At 39.9% G+C, this 19,953-nt stretch overlaps 1 protein-coding gene across 2 annotated transcripts in view; it reads left to right on the top strand.

The window, feature by feature from the left end:
* Positions 1-19,953, top strand: part of LOC117744319 (protocadherin-15-like) — a 190,660-nt gene that overhangs the window by 40,434 nt on the left and 130,273 nt on the right. For both annotated transcript variants that reach the window (XM_034552518.1, XM_034552517.1), the window contains exon 3: positions 19,574-19,692. In XM_034552518.1, coding sequence (XP_034408409.1) covers positions 19,602-19,692 — 91 coding nt within the window. In that variant the 5' untranslated portion in view covers positions 19,574-19,601. The remainder of the gene's footprint in view (positions 1-19,573; positions 19,693-19,953) is intronic.

The following is a 19,953-nucleotide window of genomic DNA, read 5'->3' as shown; positions in this document are numbered from 1 at the left end:
CTACCAGTGGGAGGCGCCCAGGAGGCATCCTGATTAGATGCCCGAACCACCTCAGCTGAGTCCTTTTAAAGTCGAAGGAGTAGCGCCTCAACTCCAAGTCCCCTCCTGATGTCCAAGCTCCTTATCCTCTCTCTCTCCTTCCGGCCACGTGTAGCCGCAACCTGTGAAACAATTGACTTCAAAGGTTCTCTGTGCCGTATGTGCACCTAATATGTGACAAGTTCTGAAACGCATCATCAGAAGATGTAGCAGAAGGTCAAACATTCAGATACTTGTCAGGTGCCTGACATGATTTCCTGGAATTTCTTTTCTTTCAGAAGCAATTGTATGCAATGTTATTTTCAGTGGGCAGTGCCTGTAGGGAATCACATTATGCACTCTAGGTATGTGCCCTTCCTGTGAGGGAAACTGGTGTACCGGTACACTTGTTCACTCTAGGTAGAAGTATTTTTGGCCTTTGATACTGTTCTGGATACTCAACCAACCGGAAAAGTGAAGAATGCAATTTGAAAGACACTAGAACCAATTATTGTATCTGTCTAAAAATGCAGCGTAGTAGACGTAGGCGATATACAAATCAATATACCGGTGTGTGTGTGTGTATATATATGTATGTGTGTATATATATATATATATATGTATGTGTGTGTGTATATATATATATATATATATATATATATATATATATATATATATATATATATATATATATTTTACAAACCACGATCTCAACAGGATTCTGATCCATGTTTTGTTCATAAGAACAACACCGGTACCACACCAAATTCTGTTTTTTTATTTTACACTTCCTAAAATCCACATGAACAACTATTCAAATAAACATAAATTATATCTACCGCCAGTTATTCTCGTTATCCCCATCTTCCAAAACAGCCGTGAAGAGCACCAGGACAAATGCCTGGAGATAAATTTTCATTCAAACAAGAGTATGATTGGTGTTTTAACTGGATGCCAAATTTATCAAAGCACAAAGGGCTAGATTGCCTCCTTAGTTACCATATGACCGGTTGTGGACAAACAATGTAGGAATTAAATGGCAATTTTTTAAAGGGAGACTGGCACTGTGCTCACTCAACATTAAACTCACCATGGGGGCAACATTACATCCTCACGGAGAACAATAGGGATCTGTTTTAATTGAATATTCCCTGCTCTAGCACAGCTAAAAACACAAAGAAATACAGCATGCAGCAGCATTGCACCGCTGTCAGAAGGGGAGGCATTGGCCATAGAACTGCATATGACAGACTTTGGGGCGATATAACAATCTGTAAAGGCAATTATCACTGTGATATCATACACCCCTAGCTGGAAGAGAAATGATGTAGGCTAATATATTGAATTAACAGGTATTTACATCAACGTAATAACATACTATTGATTTGTCAAAAAATCTATTCATAGAATTGGCGAAAGGGAGAAGGGAGAAAACTTGTATATAGTACATTTAAAAAATGTACTATATATAATCTTTGTGATATTATATATATATATATATATATATATATATATATATATATATATATATATATATATATATATATATATATACTGGATGCAGGAAAGCAACTAACAATTATGTTCATTGTCACTAAATGTACTTTTCCTTGTAAAAGAATGCACATCACAATGATATGAAGTCCATGATGTCTTTATGTTTATTTAAAACCCAGAGAGGTTTCATTTCTTATCCAAGTCATGAAGAGAATCAGCACATTTACAGAATTGAGAAGCTGCAATTTTTTTTTTTAAATGCCCATCTTGATGGCGGGTAATTAGACGCTTAAAGACCGTGAACTTTCTTTGGGGTTAATTTGGAGCCAGTGTTCAGTTGCCATCCGATGGAATGCATATTAAGGTGCTTCTGCACTACAGCTTTGGTGATTGTTGCTTGATTGATGTGAGGTCTTCAGTTCTGCTAGAGCTTCAGGACTGGCAAAAGGTGTATACCATTTTTATTGTCATAATGGAAGACAGGAAGCTCAAGGGGATCTTACCTTTAAGTATCAATAGGGTTTGAACTACTGTAAAGAGGTTATAAAATACTCTGGTAACTGAAAAGAGCCAGGGGGGATACATTAGGCAGTGGGGAATTATCCTTAGAAGTAATGGAGGATCGTGTTCATACCAGAGGCTGGAAAGGAAAGCCTTTGGGGTGTGGCTCATACAGGTGGAAGTCAAAATGAGACTAATCATTCCACTGGGTGGTTGGCTCCCACTAGATGGAGCAGGTTATGTTTTGATGGAGCAGCTTGTTAGAGAACAGGATAGCTTTCCATGTTCTTCCACCTCAGCATTATCTTTCCGTATTGAAATACAATGCTCAGCAAACCGCAGCTCAAGGCACCTCATGCTCGCACCGCTTGGGGTGAGCAGTTTGCATTCATTTAGTCTTTACCTCTTTATTACTTGTGCTCACAATAGGTGTGTGAGTGTGAGAGTGTGAGAGATAAAACGGTAATTAACAAGGGCTGCAACAATCCCATGGCTGACTAATGATCTAATCTTGTCTGTTGCATCAGCGCTTCACACAAAATGCATTTTGGTGCCGAAACAAATAAGACTGCACTAATTTTGCAGCCCTTGAGCACTGAAGGCAGAAAACAATCTGCAGACTAACAAAATAAACGGTCAAAATTAAGGCTTTCGTAGTATCGTCAAAAATGAATAATATTAGCCGTCGCTAGTTAGGTTGAGGTTGGCAGTAATCTATGGTCATTCATAACAAATGCTATTAAAACACTTTGCCCATTGTGACGAACAAAGGATGTAAATCTTTAGAAACATGTCACAAATATATAATATATACTATACTAATATAAAGATGTTGTGCATTTGTTGTTGACTCCACCCAGCCACAGAATTAGTGTGCGAGCAAAGATTTATAGCACCGGGACCACGTACGTGGGATCATCTCCAATAAACAGCGCACGTGTTTATTGTAAGGAAGTAAAATGTCACCCAGTGGAACCGTGTGCCACATTGATTATTTTGTGACATTAAATAGAGGTCTATGGCAGAGAGGAATACGCTACAGTGTATCAGGCTTTGGCTACACAGGCAATACTTGCAAGTTGAATCATTCATTGTTGGTTTTTTAAAGGCATTTGTCTGCCTTATGGTGTTGATTTTAAACAGTATGACTCAATCATGTTGTTTTTAGAAGGTGATGTTTTGAATGATGACATATGAACGGTTTACTTCAGTTGAGTTGTATAACAAAATGTTTTGGGCCACTTGGTGTCAGCGTAAAAAGCTGTAACCACAGCGTTGACATATCATTACATTCTAAACTTGGGAATGAGTTAGAAGACACTGATGGGAGCAGTGAAAATGGACCACAAGTGTAAATTTGCCTGCCAGAGGCTGCGAGTTGTTGCTTTTAACCTGTGATGCTAGTTTTTATTTAGTTTATCACTATTGTCATCTTTCTAGTTTATATTGTTGTTGCTGCTATTTATTTATAGCGCTGTAGAGTTGGCTGAGTTTGATTTTTTTCTTAGGAATTCAGTAAGTGCTTAGTTCTTGATTCAGAATTTTTGCTCTCACGTTTTCCAAAGTGAAGAAACAGGATGAGTTATGAAAATGGGATTTCATCATCAGATGAAACATATTTTCTCTACAGTGCATTACTATCATAACACACTTATAATTCAGCAAATATGTCTTCATTCATATGCACAATGGACATCTCAGGGTAACCATTTCAATATCATTTGATAAGAGACTCGTGGGTAGCGATGCCTGAAATGATTTTGGCCCGAAGTGTATCGTGAGAGGAAGAGGAAACAGGAGCAATTGGGAAATGGGTTTCCTTTCTTTTGCACCTTCTTCCTGGTGTTTCAATTTCCAGTGATGTTCTTTGACATATTCAGAGGAGATGCTGTGGGTTGGGAAGCCTGTGTAATGATTTACCACCTTCTCCCTCTCCGTTTCCATGTGGGGAAGGGCACGTACTGCACAGCAAGTACACCATTATCAGATCAGTGGCTCAGTGTCAGATATCAGAAGTAGTAAATTCCGCCATGCTGTAGTGGAATGAAATGTGCGAATGGGAAATATTAGTACCAAACCAGTATAAGAGGCTGCAGTGAGCATAGAAATGAGTCAAAGACACAGGGGTGGTACAGGAGACTGAAGGATGATCTGATCTCTGTACCAGCAGAATGGCATATGCAGTTTGAATGGTTCTATTTTAATAATCATACATTTCTTGACTGGTGGATCTTTTTCTTCCTCCCCCATTAGTGTCAGAGTGTCTGTATTTCTGTCCTTGTATCGCTGGGTCTCACATTTAACCATTCTTCAGCTATCCTTATTACCGTCAATTATGGATTCATCACAGGTTTTGCACGTCAGTCTACTTATTACCATGTGAGAAAACTAATTTGATGTTGAAATCTATCATGCAATATGATCTCTCTACATTCAGTCTATCAATGCCAGTGTCAATGTGTCACTTCTTTGTTCAAGCTGTCATCTCATCTTTGCAGTTCCAGAGTAGGAGCTTAAACAGAGGTAATATCTCAAGACTACAATACAGCTGCAGTATGGATTCTCTTTTGCGGAAATTAAGAAACCTTTAATAAGCGTACAGGAGCTATTATACAGAAGTCAAGCAGTAAATGGTGAAGCGTTGGATTTTATATTATTATTTAACTGTGGGCCACACATCATATATTGTAAGAGTTTGTTCCTCCCTTGAAAGGTATTTAGTGGATATAGATGCTCTGATTTGGAGAATAAATGAATGTGTCTAGGCCTTTGACCCATTTATTTGTTTACTTTGTAATTGCAAGTTTATTGACAAAGAACAAAAGAAAGTTTGATCCACCCTTTTCTCCATGCTGAGGAGAGGCAACCATTTTTTTGTTTATGTTTAATTTAGGGCATTTGCATTATTTATTTGTTTATTGTGACTTTAGTCAGGCTGGGCGTGTTCCAGCTGTGACTAGAGGGTGGCTGGCATTACATCTGTGGTGCCTGTCAACTGCAGAAATCCCTTGAGCCATCGCTTTAAACCCTGTGGATCTCTGCATTGGAGACACCACTGTGCCGAACCTTCTGAAACTTCTGAAACCATGATTCTAACAATTTCAGTTTAGCACCCCATACTTTTAGTATGTTCTCCACCCCAGATTGCTTAAATTCTATTTCATTGCATAACAGAGTGCTGCAGGGATGACGTATTTTTGTAGGCCAACCCAGATGTTAGGATCTTCCCTCAACAAAAGTCATGGGATTTACATTGGATTACTGCAGAAAATAAGCTCTGTGGCACACAACAGTTTATGACACAAGTTTTCTTTAGCAAAATAAAGAAACTCCACTGTAATGATTTGTGGAGCTTGAATGCAATCGGCAGAAGTAAAACTAAGAGTATCCTATAAATGAGTGTGAGTATACAAAGAGGCTGTTACCAACCACCTTTTCTTAGACATGTAAAAGCTTTAAAAATTGCTGAGTAGTAATTTTTGTGTTTTATGTCGTTGAACAAACTGTAAACATCTCTTAAGCTAGTGTTAACCACAGACATAATTCCAGCCATTGAACCAAAAACACATTCAAGAAACCTGTTGACTTTGAGATGAGAAAAATACTCACTGATTTCCCAGTTTTAGGACACGCTCCTGCAACACTCCAGTATTTTGATTAGGACACACATACGATACATATACCAGCCTTTTATTGGTATGTATATGGTATGTATATCTTCAGGGCACTGGCTGATTTCACGGAGAGGTAACTGGAGCATCTCCACAGACATTACCGTAGAAACCACGTGATCTGAAAACATTGTTCTGCATCCAAATGTGTGTTGCGGAAAGCAAGGACTACCGATCAACTGTGGTGGCGTTCATGAGAGAAAAGAATGGCAAGAGTGCCAAGGCCTTGAATTTCAGCTTCAAGCTAAACCACGCTGTCTTTTCCAAGCGTAGATACTCTGACCTTAACACACTGAACCCCTGCAAAAATGTAAACAGCTCATCAAATATCTTAACATTGCCATATTATCATACTAACATTTTACCCAGAGGTATCCATCCTTTAGGTTATACCCAGGACAATCTGTTCTGTTCCCTATGTTTGGTGTCTAGAACAATTGATACACTTGACGCAGCGAACAAAACAATTTGCCTACCACATATTTAGTGGTCCGATTGTCTTATTCTAATCACCAGGTTTCCGATGCAGATCTTTTTTTGTCTACCATGTTTGAGTATCTTTAGAACATGGAGCTGAGGTCAGAGATCTTCTGGATTGAAGCTTACCAGTACTGCCTTACTGTGTGTTTACTGCCTTTTTGAAGGATCACTGACATATATTCATCTGAATGTTACTCACAGGGCTTTGTTGGCACATAACATATCCATTTCAATACAAATGAATGCACTCTGTCTTTTATCCCATCATTACAGAATCCTTTGAAGCATTTGATGCATTCAGAGGAAGTTAAGGAGGTGAGTGCATTGCGTTGTGTGGTGGCTCATATGCCACTTAAGCGGACTCTTAAAAAGAGGATTGTAAGTTTTATATTTCATATCTTGGTTGAGCTCACAACATATGCGTGACTTCTTCCCAAAAGTGAGCAATAAAAAATAAAATTGAGATGTCTGATCTAGAAGAGATCTCATACAAATCCATTCAGCAAAGTGCATCTGCCAGATATAGATTTTTGAAATGGATTAAGTGATTCAATTCAGTTTAATTTGTATAGCCCAGAATCACACATTTTCCTCAGAGGGTTTTACAATATGTACACATACGACATCCCTGTCCCAGGACCTCACATCGGATCAGGAAAAACCTTTACGCGGAATAAAGGGAAGAAACCTTCAGGAGAGCAACAGAGGAGGATCCCTCTCCCCGGATGGACAGAAGCAATAGATGTCATGTGTACAGAATGAACAGTGTTACAACACATTCAATGTAGGCATGGACCACAATCCAGATTTCCACAATCCATGTAAACAGAAGGAGGTAGAGAGGAGAGGCATCAACTGGGCCCTTGAGGCACTGAGGAAGGAGGCCAGGCCAGGGCCAAGATGCAGGAAGCAGGGGCAAGGAGTCAGGGGGCAGGGCCAAGGACCGGCTCCAGACACAGCTAGGTCCAATGGGCCCTGTGAGGTGAGAAGGTACAAAGGCTCCGGGGAAGAAGTAGAGTTATTAATGTGCAATGAAGAGACGTACATTTGTCCAGAAGGAGAAAGAGAGAAGAGGAGATAAGGGCTCAGTGTCTCCTAAAATTTCCCCCAGCAGTCTAGGCCTATAGCAGCATATCTAGGGGCTCGACCAGGGCAAACCTGAGCCAGCCCTAACTATAAGTACTATCAAAGAGGAATATTTTAAGTCTACTCTTAAATTTTGGTGACTGTCTGCCTCCCGGACTGAAAGTGGAAGCTGGTTCAATAAAAGAGGAGCTTGATAACTGAAGGCTCTGGCTCCCATCCTACTTTTTAAGACTCTAGGAACCACAAGTTGCCCCGCATTTACTGAGCGCAGCTTTCTAGTTTGGCAATATTACATTACATTACATTACATTTCATTTAGCTGACGCTTTTATCCAAAGTGACTTACAATATGTGCATTCAACCATGAGTACAAACTCAGAACAACAAGAATCAAGAAAGTAACAATTTCTTCAATAAAGTTACACTACAAAGTGCTATCAGTAAGAGCCATTTAAGAGCCAATGGTACTACAAGCTCCTTAAGATATGATGGTGCATCACCAATTAAGGCTTTGTAGATGATGAGAAGAATTTTAAATGCGAGTCTCGATTTTACAGGGAGCCAGTGTAGATCAGCTAATACAGGAGATTGACCTGGTCTTGGATGACCAGATGGAACAATATGATATATTCATCAGTTTATAGAACGTCTGCATTGCAGGCAAGTGGCAGATGGCAATGCACAGTATTGTAATAAACTTAATGCTCGGTCCTTCTCCTGATGTACTGTATCATGCATTTGTGATGTTTTTGCAACACAAACTGCTCCCAGTGAACTGACCGAGGAATTCCTTTGCAGGGAATCATAACAAGACCAATACTTGAGTTTAAAAACAACCCCATCACAATTTATTGTCCGACTGTCAATTTTTATAATAAGACATAAACGCAACATAAACAGAATACAGTATTTGGTGGACAAGATATGTGATTGTGTCATTGTTTCTAAATGACCTAAAGCCTATTTAGGTAATTTTGTGCTGCAGTTTCTTGTTACTTATTGGCCCACCTATCCACAGATACCAATACATCTGCAATAAGCTAATATTGACCAGCCTGGCTGCTGAGTCGTGACGGTGAAGAACATATTCTCGACCAATATTTCTCATCTAGATAAATGCACCAAAAATCACCACCTGCTTCGTAATTCGAAACCATTCCCCTTTTGGATTCTATTTTACTGTGGAAGAATTAGTCATTCCAGAGAGCAACCTTGTGACCGTCACAGCCATGCTAGCGGGTGTTGAAAGTCACCCACTGAAGATTTACAAAGAGTCCAAAAAAATGTTCTTTTGTCTGGCGTCAGCAGCATGTGTTTAAGTCCATGTGGCTAAGTGGATCCCGTTGAGCAGAGCTGTGCGCCTGTGCTAAGCAGACAGCGCAGAGTGGTGGTGGCACCCACATGGACGGAGCTCAGCGAGGGTTTAGAGATCTAAAATGTGGTCATGAGATGACTAAGGCGGGGGGATAAGACCCTCTGAGATCTGTGCCGCGTTCGCTCTGAATTAGAGAAAATGAGAGGTTTAGTGGACCACCGGGCTCTGTTGACATTATCTACTTACTGCACTGGATGTGGGTTTACTTTTCAGCTTCCCATGACGGGTTCTTCAATAATAAAGGAGAGGGAAAATCATAGAAATATTATCATAGAAACTATATTCTTTTTAAACATTGTAATGATGTATATGCACTAGTGCTGATTTGTGCTTTGTGTGTGTGTGTGTGTGTATGATTCAGTTTTTAAACAGTTTGTTTTATACAGTGTCCTAAAATGTAATCAAAAAATAAAAAACTATATATTATTGACTTCAACAGAAGATGTTAGTGCACCCTTCATACACACTTTGTATCCACGTTATCCTGACTTTCCCCTGCCTGCTCCAAATGTAAGTTCCCTATTGTCCTGCAGCTATCTCTTTTCTTGACAGATAATTCAGTGGCATAAAAGCCAACCGCTCATTACTGCTTATCATTATGTTATTCTGCTTTCCTTTATCATACACGATAGCCTTTCTCAAAATGTGCAATGGAGTATGATTAAATCCCCTTGGTGATTGTAGCTTTACCGTAACCCTTTCGCTACAGTAAAACTGACCTGGTCTGTACAAGGGGATACCCTCTTGTTGCTTTGACTGTATTTCCACGGGCCTGGTGTAGCTTGTCATCGTCCCACTATCGGTGAATACATGCAGCCACACAACTGTATTAGGCGACCCACGCTACGGTGGTCCTATTAGGCAGCATGGCCTTCAGACCAAAGCTCTGTTTTGTGCTGGCTCAATACTGGTTCTGGTGATGGCCAGAGAGAATGTGCTTTTTATTAAAGTCTTTGTATTCACTTCTCAGTATTTTTTAGGTTCTAACTGAATCTCTGTGTTTTGGAGGATATCTTCACTCCTACGCTGTCGTGTGTGACTTGTGCTACTTCACATTAAAAGCTTTCCATTAGCGGGAGACTTCCTTTGTGAAGCAGCTATAGAGCTATTGTTCAATAAAATAATCTACACTGCAAGACGTAGACATATTTGAGGCTATTTGGTGTGCAGTTTTAAGCAGGGAAGAATACTAAACCGACAGAGCACAATGGTTCGGCCGAGATGATTCGTCTGTGAGGCTAACAATTCTAGGCAACCTTCTAAAATATATTCTGGGATACTTTTCATTAACATCACATCTTTTCTTATTAATTAATACGTCATGGTCAGTTATCTAGAACATCACTTTATCATACAGACATTGAACAGTCATCACACACAATGGAGCGCTGATTTCCTCTTTGTTCTTCTACTCAGAACACTCATATGTTTGTCGGTGAAAGTACATTGCATAAACAGGTGCACGGGGTTTATCATGTACAAACTCAGAATCTCAGCTCATCACTATAATCATGAGAGCACTTGAGGCCCACAAAACATATTTAATTTACTGCTAGCAGCACTGCAAAAGCAGATAATGGTGTTTTCCCATTAGGTTCAGTGTTTCCAGTCAAAATACACAGGCTCAACACCACCCGCACCTTTTTATGTCTGTGTTTGGAATCGTCACCGGTCCGCTCTGCACGCTTCCCAATAGGGAGCGTCCAAAAAAATGCACTCCTTGTCAGAGGGCTGAAAAAAAAGTAGTTAAATAATTGGGGAAACCGAATGAACACCAACTGCATAATAGCTTATCATTTCTGTGTCAAGTGCTCATTGAGGCTGCTGTTTGTACTGAGGACCACTCTTTCTCACTGCCACATGCATACAATGAGCACTTAGTTAAGAATCACTCGTCACAATAGCAGTTATAATATAGAGGGAAGCACCCACAGTGTTAGCGATTGAAGACCACCAAGTAAATTGCACTTAAGTTCAATGCAATTGGGGTTTATCACAACCCATTACCAAACCCCACAGATATAAATACTATTGTCATTGATCGTATGAATCCTAATTGGTTTTGGTCCTTTAAGAAGTGACACATGCAGATATCCTTTAAGGTCAGGATAGAATAATATGTTTGCAATTGTATCAGGGTAAGATTGGGCTGCACACAATTTTGATGCACAGTTGTGGCTTGTGCAAGCTTGATTGTCATATTTACACTTTGCTTTTAGCTCTGCTTTGGTGTATACAGGTAAGCCGGATTCATAGATCGGCTATGCTGCTGTGGCTTTATTATTTTTGATCTGGTGTCAAGTAAAGAACTAGAATGGTGCACAGATTTACACCAGGTGTGTCTGTAAGAACCACCTCTGTATTGTGTGATTGGATGAATACAATCCACAATTGGCCAACCCTTCGCCGAGACACAAAAAGCCTGTAAGGCATCGTTAAACACTTAATTTAAAATTTAAAAAAAGCTGTGATGTTTGCAGGCAATACTCTCAAAGTCATAATTTGCTAAAAAGGAATGTGGCTGAGTTGCAGAGAGGTACAGCAGTGTGTGTGTACCGTGTTCCGTTAGCAAGTTTACTTCCTGTCAGCTACTGCATTCACAAACAACATTTTCAGTTTCAACATTTAGTTCTCATATTGAGTTGAGGTTGCCCGCGCGGTGCAGCTGAAATGAGTGAAGGAAGAGTCTGGCCCAGCAGTGCAGATCATAAGTTGCACTGATCTTTTAAAAGTCTCAGTGATCGAATACCTTACATTAATCAGTTAATGAATATTATTGGTATCTTTGAACTAGAGAGAGAGAAGCCTTTAGCTCCAGCTGTTTGGCTGGATGTATAGCCTGCTCTCTTTTCTGTATTTGAGCGTTATATCTAGCTGGGTGTGAGCCATGTGCAGGAAGGTCTCTTAGGGCTAATCACTGCCATCATTATAGCACCAGGTCTATCTTGTTTCCACTGATTACATCATACAGTAGGCAATACATAGCTCTGGACTGGTCTAGTACACTTAACCACACTGATTTAACATTTTCTGTATTTATTCTTATTCTTTTTTTTTCTCCTTCTTTTTATGCGGAATTTAGTGTAGATGCATGTACACGTGTGTGTGTGTGTGTGTGTGTGTGTGTGAGAGACCTTAAGGAGGCAACAGGTTTGTGTACATTATCTAGTTTTGAGTTACACGCTAGAGTTGAGCTGCTGGTGTTACATTACGTGCTTGATTTTGCTGGTTATTGCCAAGTAAAGATCAATTTGCAGGCCCAGGTTAGACATTACACACCTGTGATGTCATCTATTGGGACATTTTGGTAATTAACTGTGACGACTGATGCACTATGTGGCTCTGTTTTAGTAGACCATAACACCCCATTTCAGATTTAGTAGAGTACCATTCTGTGTTTAGATGCTTTGAAATCCCCCCCCCCCCCCCACACTCCCTTCCTTCTGCTTCTCCCTCAACCTGTCAAAGCGATGGAGCCAGCACTGTCACTACCTGCACTCTGTGAATACATAATATTCTACTTTTTATTTTTTTTAAAGATACTGGGATTATTGCAGAAAAGTTTCTGTAGCAAACACAATTACATGTTTTGTTCTGCAAGATAGTCTTCACGACTTTAATGATGTTTTGAATCGTGCATACAATCAGCAGAAATAAGCAACTGCATGACAATCACAGTGGCAGTAATCAGGCCTGCGTGTGGCTGGTGAAATTGAACTCAGCTTTCCAAAAATGGTGGTCAATCACAGTTCATTCATGATTTATCAAGTTGGGGGGGGGGTCAATTACTTTGTCACATAGGGCCAAGTATTTTGTATTTACCTGGGTTATCGTTGTCTAATATAACAATGTGTTTGATGATCTGAATTATTTAAGTGACAAATATGCAAAACAATAAGAAACCAGTAAGGGGGCAAATACTTTTTCACAGCACTGTATATATTGTAGTGTCACGGGCTGTCGCTAGGACAGGCTAGCCTGGGGCGGTGCAAAGAGAGAGATGAACACAGGCACGTCCAAGGGTATTTAACAAAAAGTCCAGGTTTATTTCCCATCCCACCAGCAAGGTAACATCCAAAAACAACAAAGTATCAAAAAAAGGTCCAGTTAGGTAACACAAAACATCCCGGAGGAGAAAGTGGTTAATTAACCAAACAAAAACTCAATCCTGGTGAATCCAGGCTACGAGGTCCTCTCCCTTGTTGTCCTCTTCCAGGTGCTCGTGGGTTCACCTTCCGCTCTCCCTTCTCCTTCCCAGGTGCTCTCCCTTAAGTCTCCCAGCCCTGCCTCAATCAGGTGCCTTAAGCAGCTGCAGCTGGGTGAGCGGTGAGGCAGGCTGGGAGATGTAGTTTTTGCACTGGTGGCCACTCTGTAGCGTCCCTCCACTACCTGTCCCCTTGTGATGCCACAATATATATTTATAAATATACATAAACAATATATATATATATATATATATATATATATATATATATATATATATATATATATATATATATACACACACACATATATACATACACACACATATGTAATTTAATTTTCTTCCAAAAAGGAGATGATATTTCTTCAGAGTGCCGTTAGAGTTGCACATAGTAGGAGCCCACATAGCCACTAGCAGCTTGACTGTGTAGCAGCGGGGGCGGGGTGTAACTTAGCGAAGGGTGAATCTTGCTGTGTTGAACGAGTGCTGAGCTGCCTGCCAGCCAGACCCTTTCTCTTATCCATTCTACATTTATTTGTTCCAATTCTTATCTCATCTGCTTGTATGATTAGTTGGTTTTAAATCATTTTTAATTGATTTGTATTGGCTATCTAAATCACAATTTATATTTAAACAATCCATTGTTTATTTTAACTTATTGTTTGTTTCCTGCGGGTGTTTTTAAATGTGAATATTACAGGACAGTCTGCTGCTCTTATGATTCTAATTGGGATGTAATGCAGTTGTAAACACAGTGATTAAACAAATGCAGTTTGTTTTGAGCACTCTGGCATTATGGGTAGTATAGTGTCCACTGGTAACTAATTTATGAGCCCATGTGCTACTTGCATCTCAAGGGTTTTATGACTTAGATCTTCTCATCATTTATAGTGCTTTGTTTTTCATTTGGCCACTTGATCAATCAGATGACATGGCTCTGCACTTTCAGGATGCAATCTGGTGCTTTTGTTACACTAATGAGTCTGAAATTGTCATTACCTGCACTAGGAGGATGCTCCAGATATGAGATTCATGAGGATGTCAAATATCTTGAGAAATGACTGTTTTCTTTAATGCATGATGTATTTTGTTCCTGAATGTTCAGCTCGGTTATAGTTTCCAAGGAATTCAACTTCCTTCCACAACCTAGATGAGCGTATGATACCATAACTATCGGGCTTATTTTGAAAAAAAAATAATTATTTGGATGAACGTATGTTGAACTTATTGAATTATTAATTTGAAATCAGTTATTTTCACGACTTATGTGTCCACACAATGTCAAAGTGTTCATCACACTTTCCCAGTGTTTTACGAAGTCCAAGCTGACTTAAATGTCCTATTTAGTCCAACACCAGCAATCCAAAACCCAAAGATGAGCAATAAAAACATTCTCACATTAAAGAAGCTTGAATTAGATAATGTTTCAGCTCTATTGGATGGACAGTAGTAGTCATAGAAGCATACAGTTCAATTTAGGGCTTTATAATACGTTCAGACTTTTCTGTTTGCTGTTTGCTTTTTTAATTGAACAAGATTCAAGGATATCAATCAATTTCTGCATCTCACTGCTGCATTTTATTTCTTTAACTACACTGTAACTTTTTTCTATTTATTGCTTGTTGACCATTTTTAAATGTGTTAATGAATGTTCTTAATCGTTTTAAAATCTTGTTTTCTTTTGCATTATGTTTTGATGGTTTTATGGTTTAATGTCAAGCAACTTGTTGTTTGAAATGTGCCTTTCCTTACAATCTGTACACATATAACATCCTCTGTCCCGGGACCTCACATCAGATGAGGAAAAACTCCCCCCAAAAACTCTTTAAACGGGGAGAAAAAGGGAAGAAACCTTAAAGAGAGCAACAGAGGAGGATCCCTCTCCCCGGATGGACAGAAGTACAATAGATGTCATGTGTACAGAATGAACAACAGAGAGACTGGTACCACTAGCAACACAGTAACGTGGTATTGTTGCATTTTTTATATACACCTAAACCTTCAAGCCTTAGATAGAAAACGTAATTGATCACATTTTTCAAGTCCTGTTAGTGAGAATTATGATAAGAGTATACAGTAATTCAGTATGATCTTTTATCTACTTTCATTAGAAGCATATTGTGTTGTTGCAATCTGATCCTGATATTGGCTAGTAATTGGCTAGTGATTTTAAGCAAACTGTGATTAAAAATTACCAAAATAAGATACTCAAGTTGTTGTAAGAGTTTGTTTTAATTCAATGCACAACAATGGAATACACTTCTTTGCTTTATTAATCAGTTTGATTATTATATCCAATTTGTATTCAAACGCAACAGCATCATGATGTGTATCTTATCGGTAAATGTAAATAAAGTAATAATGATTGAAACATTTAGCCCAGCACTCGTATGTAGACTGAACTAGTTGATAGTCAAGATAAGAGTGTGTCTGAGTGGTACAGCCATCAGATTATGTCAGTGAATTTTGGCTTTTCTGCCTCTATTCCATTTTGTTCCGCTACAGTGGTTAACTGCACTGTTCCGGATTTAAGAGACCGCGTTGTGATTCAGTCAAAAAATCCTCCACTGTCAGTTATCAAAGACGAGCAGCTTCCACACCTCCACTCCAACAGCTGGAAAACAACAGCGAGGTGTCGTTACTTCACCAGCTCGGTTTCACTTTTCCTAGAACTGAATGGGTTCATTTTGACATAAAACAGAGATTACAATTCATGGGGACAAAGCAGCAGTCGGTGCCATACAGTCGACATGCGACAGCATCATTTTCTGCTTGTTTTGTAGAGGTCCAAGCAGTGCGAGATAGACATGTTCCTGCCCCTTAGTATTTCTCATATTTGCAAATGTTCTTTTTTTTTTTTATTTTCAGTGCAAGCTAGGTTTAACTTAATTTAGTTGTCAACATGGATTCAAAAGCTCTGTAAATTGAAAAATAACCCCAAAATTGGAATTCAGTAAAAAATCAAATGAAACATTTTTAAAGGCAAGCTCTTTTTTTTTACCTCCAGAGACTATAATAGCACGGCTGTAAGCAGGGAAGTGGGCAAAGGGGAAGAGATTGAGCTAGTCACGGTGCTCTGCCATTCAGATGGCATCCTCCAGTGCGATGACACATGGTGAAGCACCTCAGCTGCACCTGAACTCACAACACTTCCTCTTATTAGTCTACTGACTTGTGAATTGGTAGACAAGTTTCCACTTTTTGGCTTTTCTCTGACTCGGAATGGGCCTTAAGGGTGTGACTACGCTTCACAGTAAGCATGATCGGTCTGTGTACAGTATAGTATCGGTGTGTCTTTATACGACATAAATCGATGCCTTTTCCGCTTATTTTTGACTATTTGATAACCAACAACCTATACTTGAGGAAGTTCAACATAAATTAAAAAAAAAAAATGGCGTGTTGCTTCAAAATGCAGAAGTTGCCTCAGAGCATTTCACTCTTTGCTGGCAGACTACAAATCATGAAGGTGCATGGAGCTATGTGGAGATGCCGGCGGGTGAGGCGGCTTAGAAGCCAAACGATTAAAGATTCAATTCTACCATTAAAACCACTGGGCGAGACTGGTACAGCCTGACTCTAGAAGCTAAAACTGAGATCCCATAAGCACCAGCTTCAGGCCCAGTTAAAACAATTCAGCTCAGCTGGCTTATCCAGCACCAGGCTGTGGATGAGCGGAGAGTTGACTGCTGGAATTCAAAGATGTTTATTTTCCCTTCATGCAACAGTTGGTTGAGGAATTGCTATTTAATACATTTGGAGAGGATTTGAATTACTATTTAATTCTCAATTTATATAATTTTGGGGCTAAGTAATTGGCTTGTCCCAACTGCTCCAAACACTGCATTTACAATAAACAGCACAAATCTTTTAAGAAAACCAAATCAACTTCTGGATGGGATATTTATGTGATTGTAAAACCACAAAGTTGCTTTTAGCAGTTAATGCCGACTACACTTACTTACTTCTTTTGTCACTTTTCACCAAACTTCTGAACAAACCTTCAGTGATGTTCCAGTGCATCTCTTTAGTCTCCATTGCGACTGTGCCCTTAATTAAAAGATATTCAGCATTTCTTCATTTTATTAATATTATGTTTCCCGCTGTTGTTTCTTAAGAGTTAAAAGTTGGTGATTTCTGTTATCGAGACATCTCTGACAGGCTGTCAACACCAGAGCACACGAACAGGAAGAGGTGGAAAAGGAACGTGATGCCGGAGGAGAGGCCGATCAAAGGAACACAGACAGCGGAAGAAAGAAGGAGACATTTTCTTTTCTTCTTCTTCCAGGGAGCACAAAACCCCTGCAACTTAGGGATAAAGAACTGCATCTCGACTTTTGGAGTAATCCATAACCGTGATTGCTTCATACCCAACCTTAAACACTGTCTGCTCTTTCTTCTCCACCTCCTGCATCATAAGTTCAATACATTTTCCCCTTGTCGCCAAAGAGATATGATGGAAGACATAGGCAAGCATTTTTATTTGGCAAGACTCACTTAACTTGGAGGGCGTTGTGGTTCCATTGCGATATATTGACTTGCGTTGACGTAGAGCGGAGTGGGATTGGCCTGTTCCACCGACAGCTTCATGAAAGCTTTGTGTTGCTGGGGAAGACACGGATATATCTGTTCGTGACGAGAATCGCGGGCCACTATGAGAGGACTGCGTTGGACACAGGGCAGTGGAGACATTTTTTTTTCTGTCGGCACCCAATCAACAATCTCTCCAGTTTTCCCCTGTTCATTAAGTTTGAAAGAACATCGTTGTTAGCCTCTGTAAATGAGACTCGGCGTTCCCATGTCAACCAAGAGGAGACTTGGAGGAAGCTGTGGAAGGAAGCGACTTCCCTCTTCAGGGGTGGCTGTCGGTGCAGGTCTGCGTTCTCTCATGTGAAAAGGATCAAAGCGATCGCATTCAGCCCGGTTAAGAAAGATAGATGTACGAATGTGGGGGGAATCAAATCTGTTTCAAAAGGGAACACCACTGGGAGCCAGAGAGATGAGAAAACAGGAAAAGCGATGTGAAATCGCTCTTGTTGCACTGTCAGAGAAGAGAACACAGCTGTCTCATGTCGTCCACAGACTGTTCATGCAAGGAGTCTGTTGTTTGGGTGCAGCGGGGTAACATTTGTTTGGGTGGACGTCTACACAGGTGTGCAAGAAAGCAAGTAAGTAAAATACATACCATACAACGTGTGGTAAAGAGACAGTGAGTGGGGGAAAAACAAGAGCGAGAGGAATCACTGAGTGCTGATAGTACGAGTCAGAGATTTAGATTGTGTTCAACATGCTTTGATATGATAGTGGTGATACTTGGGAGTCCCCTCCCGTCCCTTTAGCATATGCGATGATTTCACAGCTTATCGCCTGCTCTGAGAATAAGCCTTGTGAGGAAGGTGTGACATCAAATAGCTCAGACAGACAGACAGAAACCCCCCTCTATTCCCCCTCCTGACACCTTGGTTTCCTGAAGCTCAGACTGGAGGCTGTGTGCTATGACTTTGTGTGTGCGCTGCGCCCCGAGTCTCAACACACAAACTACGGGCTGCTTTGCTCGTTTCATTAGAGCCAGTTGGATTCAGGCGCCACCCTAATGTTTGGAGATGATAGAGTTTGCTTTGATTCTGAGGCGCTGGCTGCTTGCACGTTTTTTTTTTTTTTTTTTAACACAATGTTATAAATTCTGACGGGGACATTTTGTGGTATGCCATTACATTCCACAAGAAAATGTATTTCTTCATGTGTAAAATATTCCCCCTCTAGACTCGTATAGTACCTTTTTTAAAAAGTTGTGCTGGACTTTGAGAGTGGAGGCTGTGGTTGGATTCCATTAGTCAGAAGTAGAATCAAAACCATCAGAGAAGCTTATCAAGCATTACTTGCAACATGATTTTAAAACATATTTAGTCATATTCCAAAAAGGAATGTATGTATGTATATGTGTGTGTATATGTGTATGTATGTATATATATGTGTATGTATATATATATATGTATGTGTATGTATATGTATATATATATATATATATTTATATATATATATATATATATGTGTATATATATATATATGTATGTATGTATGTATGTGTGTGTATATATATATATATGTATGTATGTATGCATGCATGCATGCATGCATGCATGCATGCATGTCTGGAGTGGCTAACAAGACAGTCTGACTAGGAAAGGGGTGCTCCGTGTTCACCTGAGTCCACCTCCTGTGGCCCATCATGCTCTCATTGGTTACACACTGAACACTCATCCATTGCCTGGCAGGGAAGGGAGGAATGAGTGCTACTTGTTTCTGAATCCGCCAAACAAAAGCCAGGAAAAGGTTTTCAACATGAAATAAATGATCAAGCAAATTAAATGATTTTACACTTTGCTATCCATGAAGTTCCTCTACTGTATACTGCACAGCCACCGTGACACAATACAAATGTAATATTGTCAGTTGTTCCGATTAAATCTGCATGTATGATACATCAAAGTATTGCTGTAATTTTAGAAAATCCAGTTGATTTTTTTCATGTGCATACATTTGGATTGATCCAGATAATCAAGTGGATTGTTTTATTGTCTGTACACAAAATTGGATTGCCAGATTATGATGTTCTTTGAAAATGTTATCCTGCAGATAAAGTTTGCCTGCCTGCGTGCGTGCACGTGCGCGCGCGTCAGGGCTGCATGGCTTCCCGAGACACGTGTTGAAAATCTCCTCTCGTTTTTTCCCCCCGTCCAGGTGGGCAGGCAATAAAGCTTGACAGAAGATGCGACGGGGGTGGTGGCTCGTCAGATGGCTGGGGACAGGAATGGCAATCCTCTCTTTGCTGACCCACAGCTGGGGCCAGGACACAGAAGGTATGAGCAGCCAACACCCTCCGGCCTCCCCTGTTTCAGTTACCTATGGCCGAGAGGGAAGATGTAATGTGGGAAAGTCAATGTTTGTTTTCACAGCATTGTAACTGATTAATGTGCCAAACTGAGGTGTGGACCACTTGAACAATTTGAATAACTCTTGCTAAATGGACCGAAAGTAAAGCTCATTTTTGTAAATATTTGAACATGATTTTAGCTCTTTACTTGCAAATTATGGTTCTACATTTTGTAATTATTTCCACG

The sequence above is a fragment of the Cyclopterus lumpus genome, chromosome 15 (assembly GCF_009769545.1).
Source record: "Cyclopterus lumpus isolate fCycLum1 chromosome 15, fCycLum1.pri, whole genome shotgun sequence".
In the NCBI taxonomy this organism is placed as follows: Eukaryota; Metazoa; Chordata; class Actinopteri; order Perciformes; family Cyclopteridae; genus Cyclopterus; species Cyclopterus lumpus.
The sequence above is the reverse complement of the archived record's forward strand: the minus strand, read 5'-3'. Positions and strand labels throughout refer to the sequence as shown.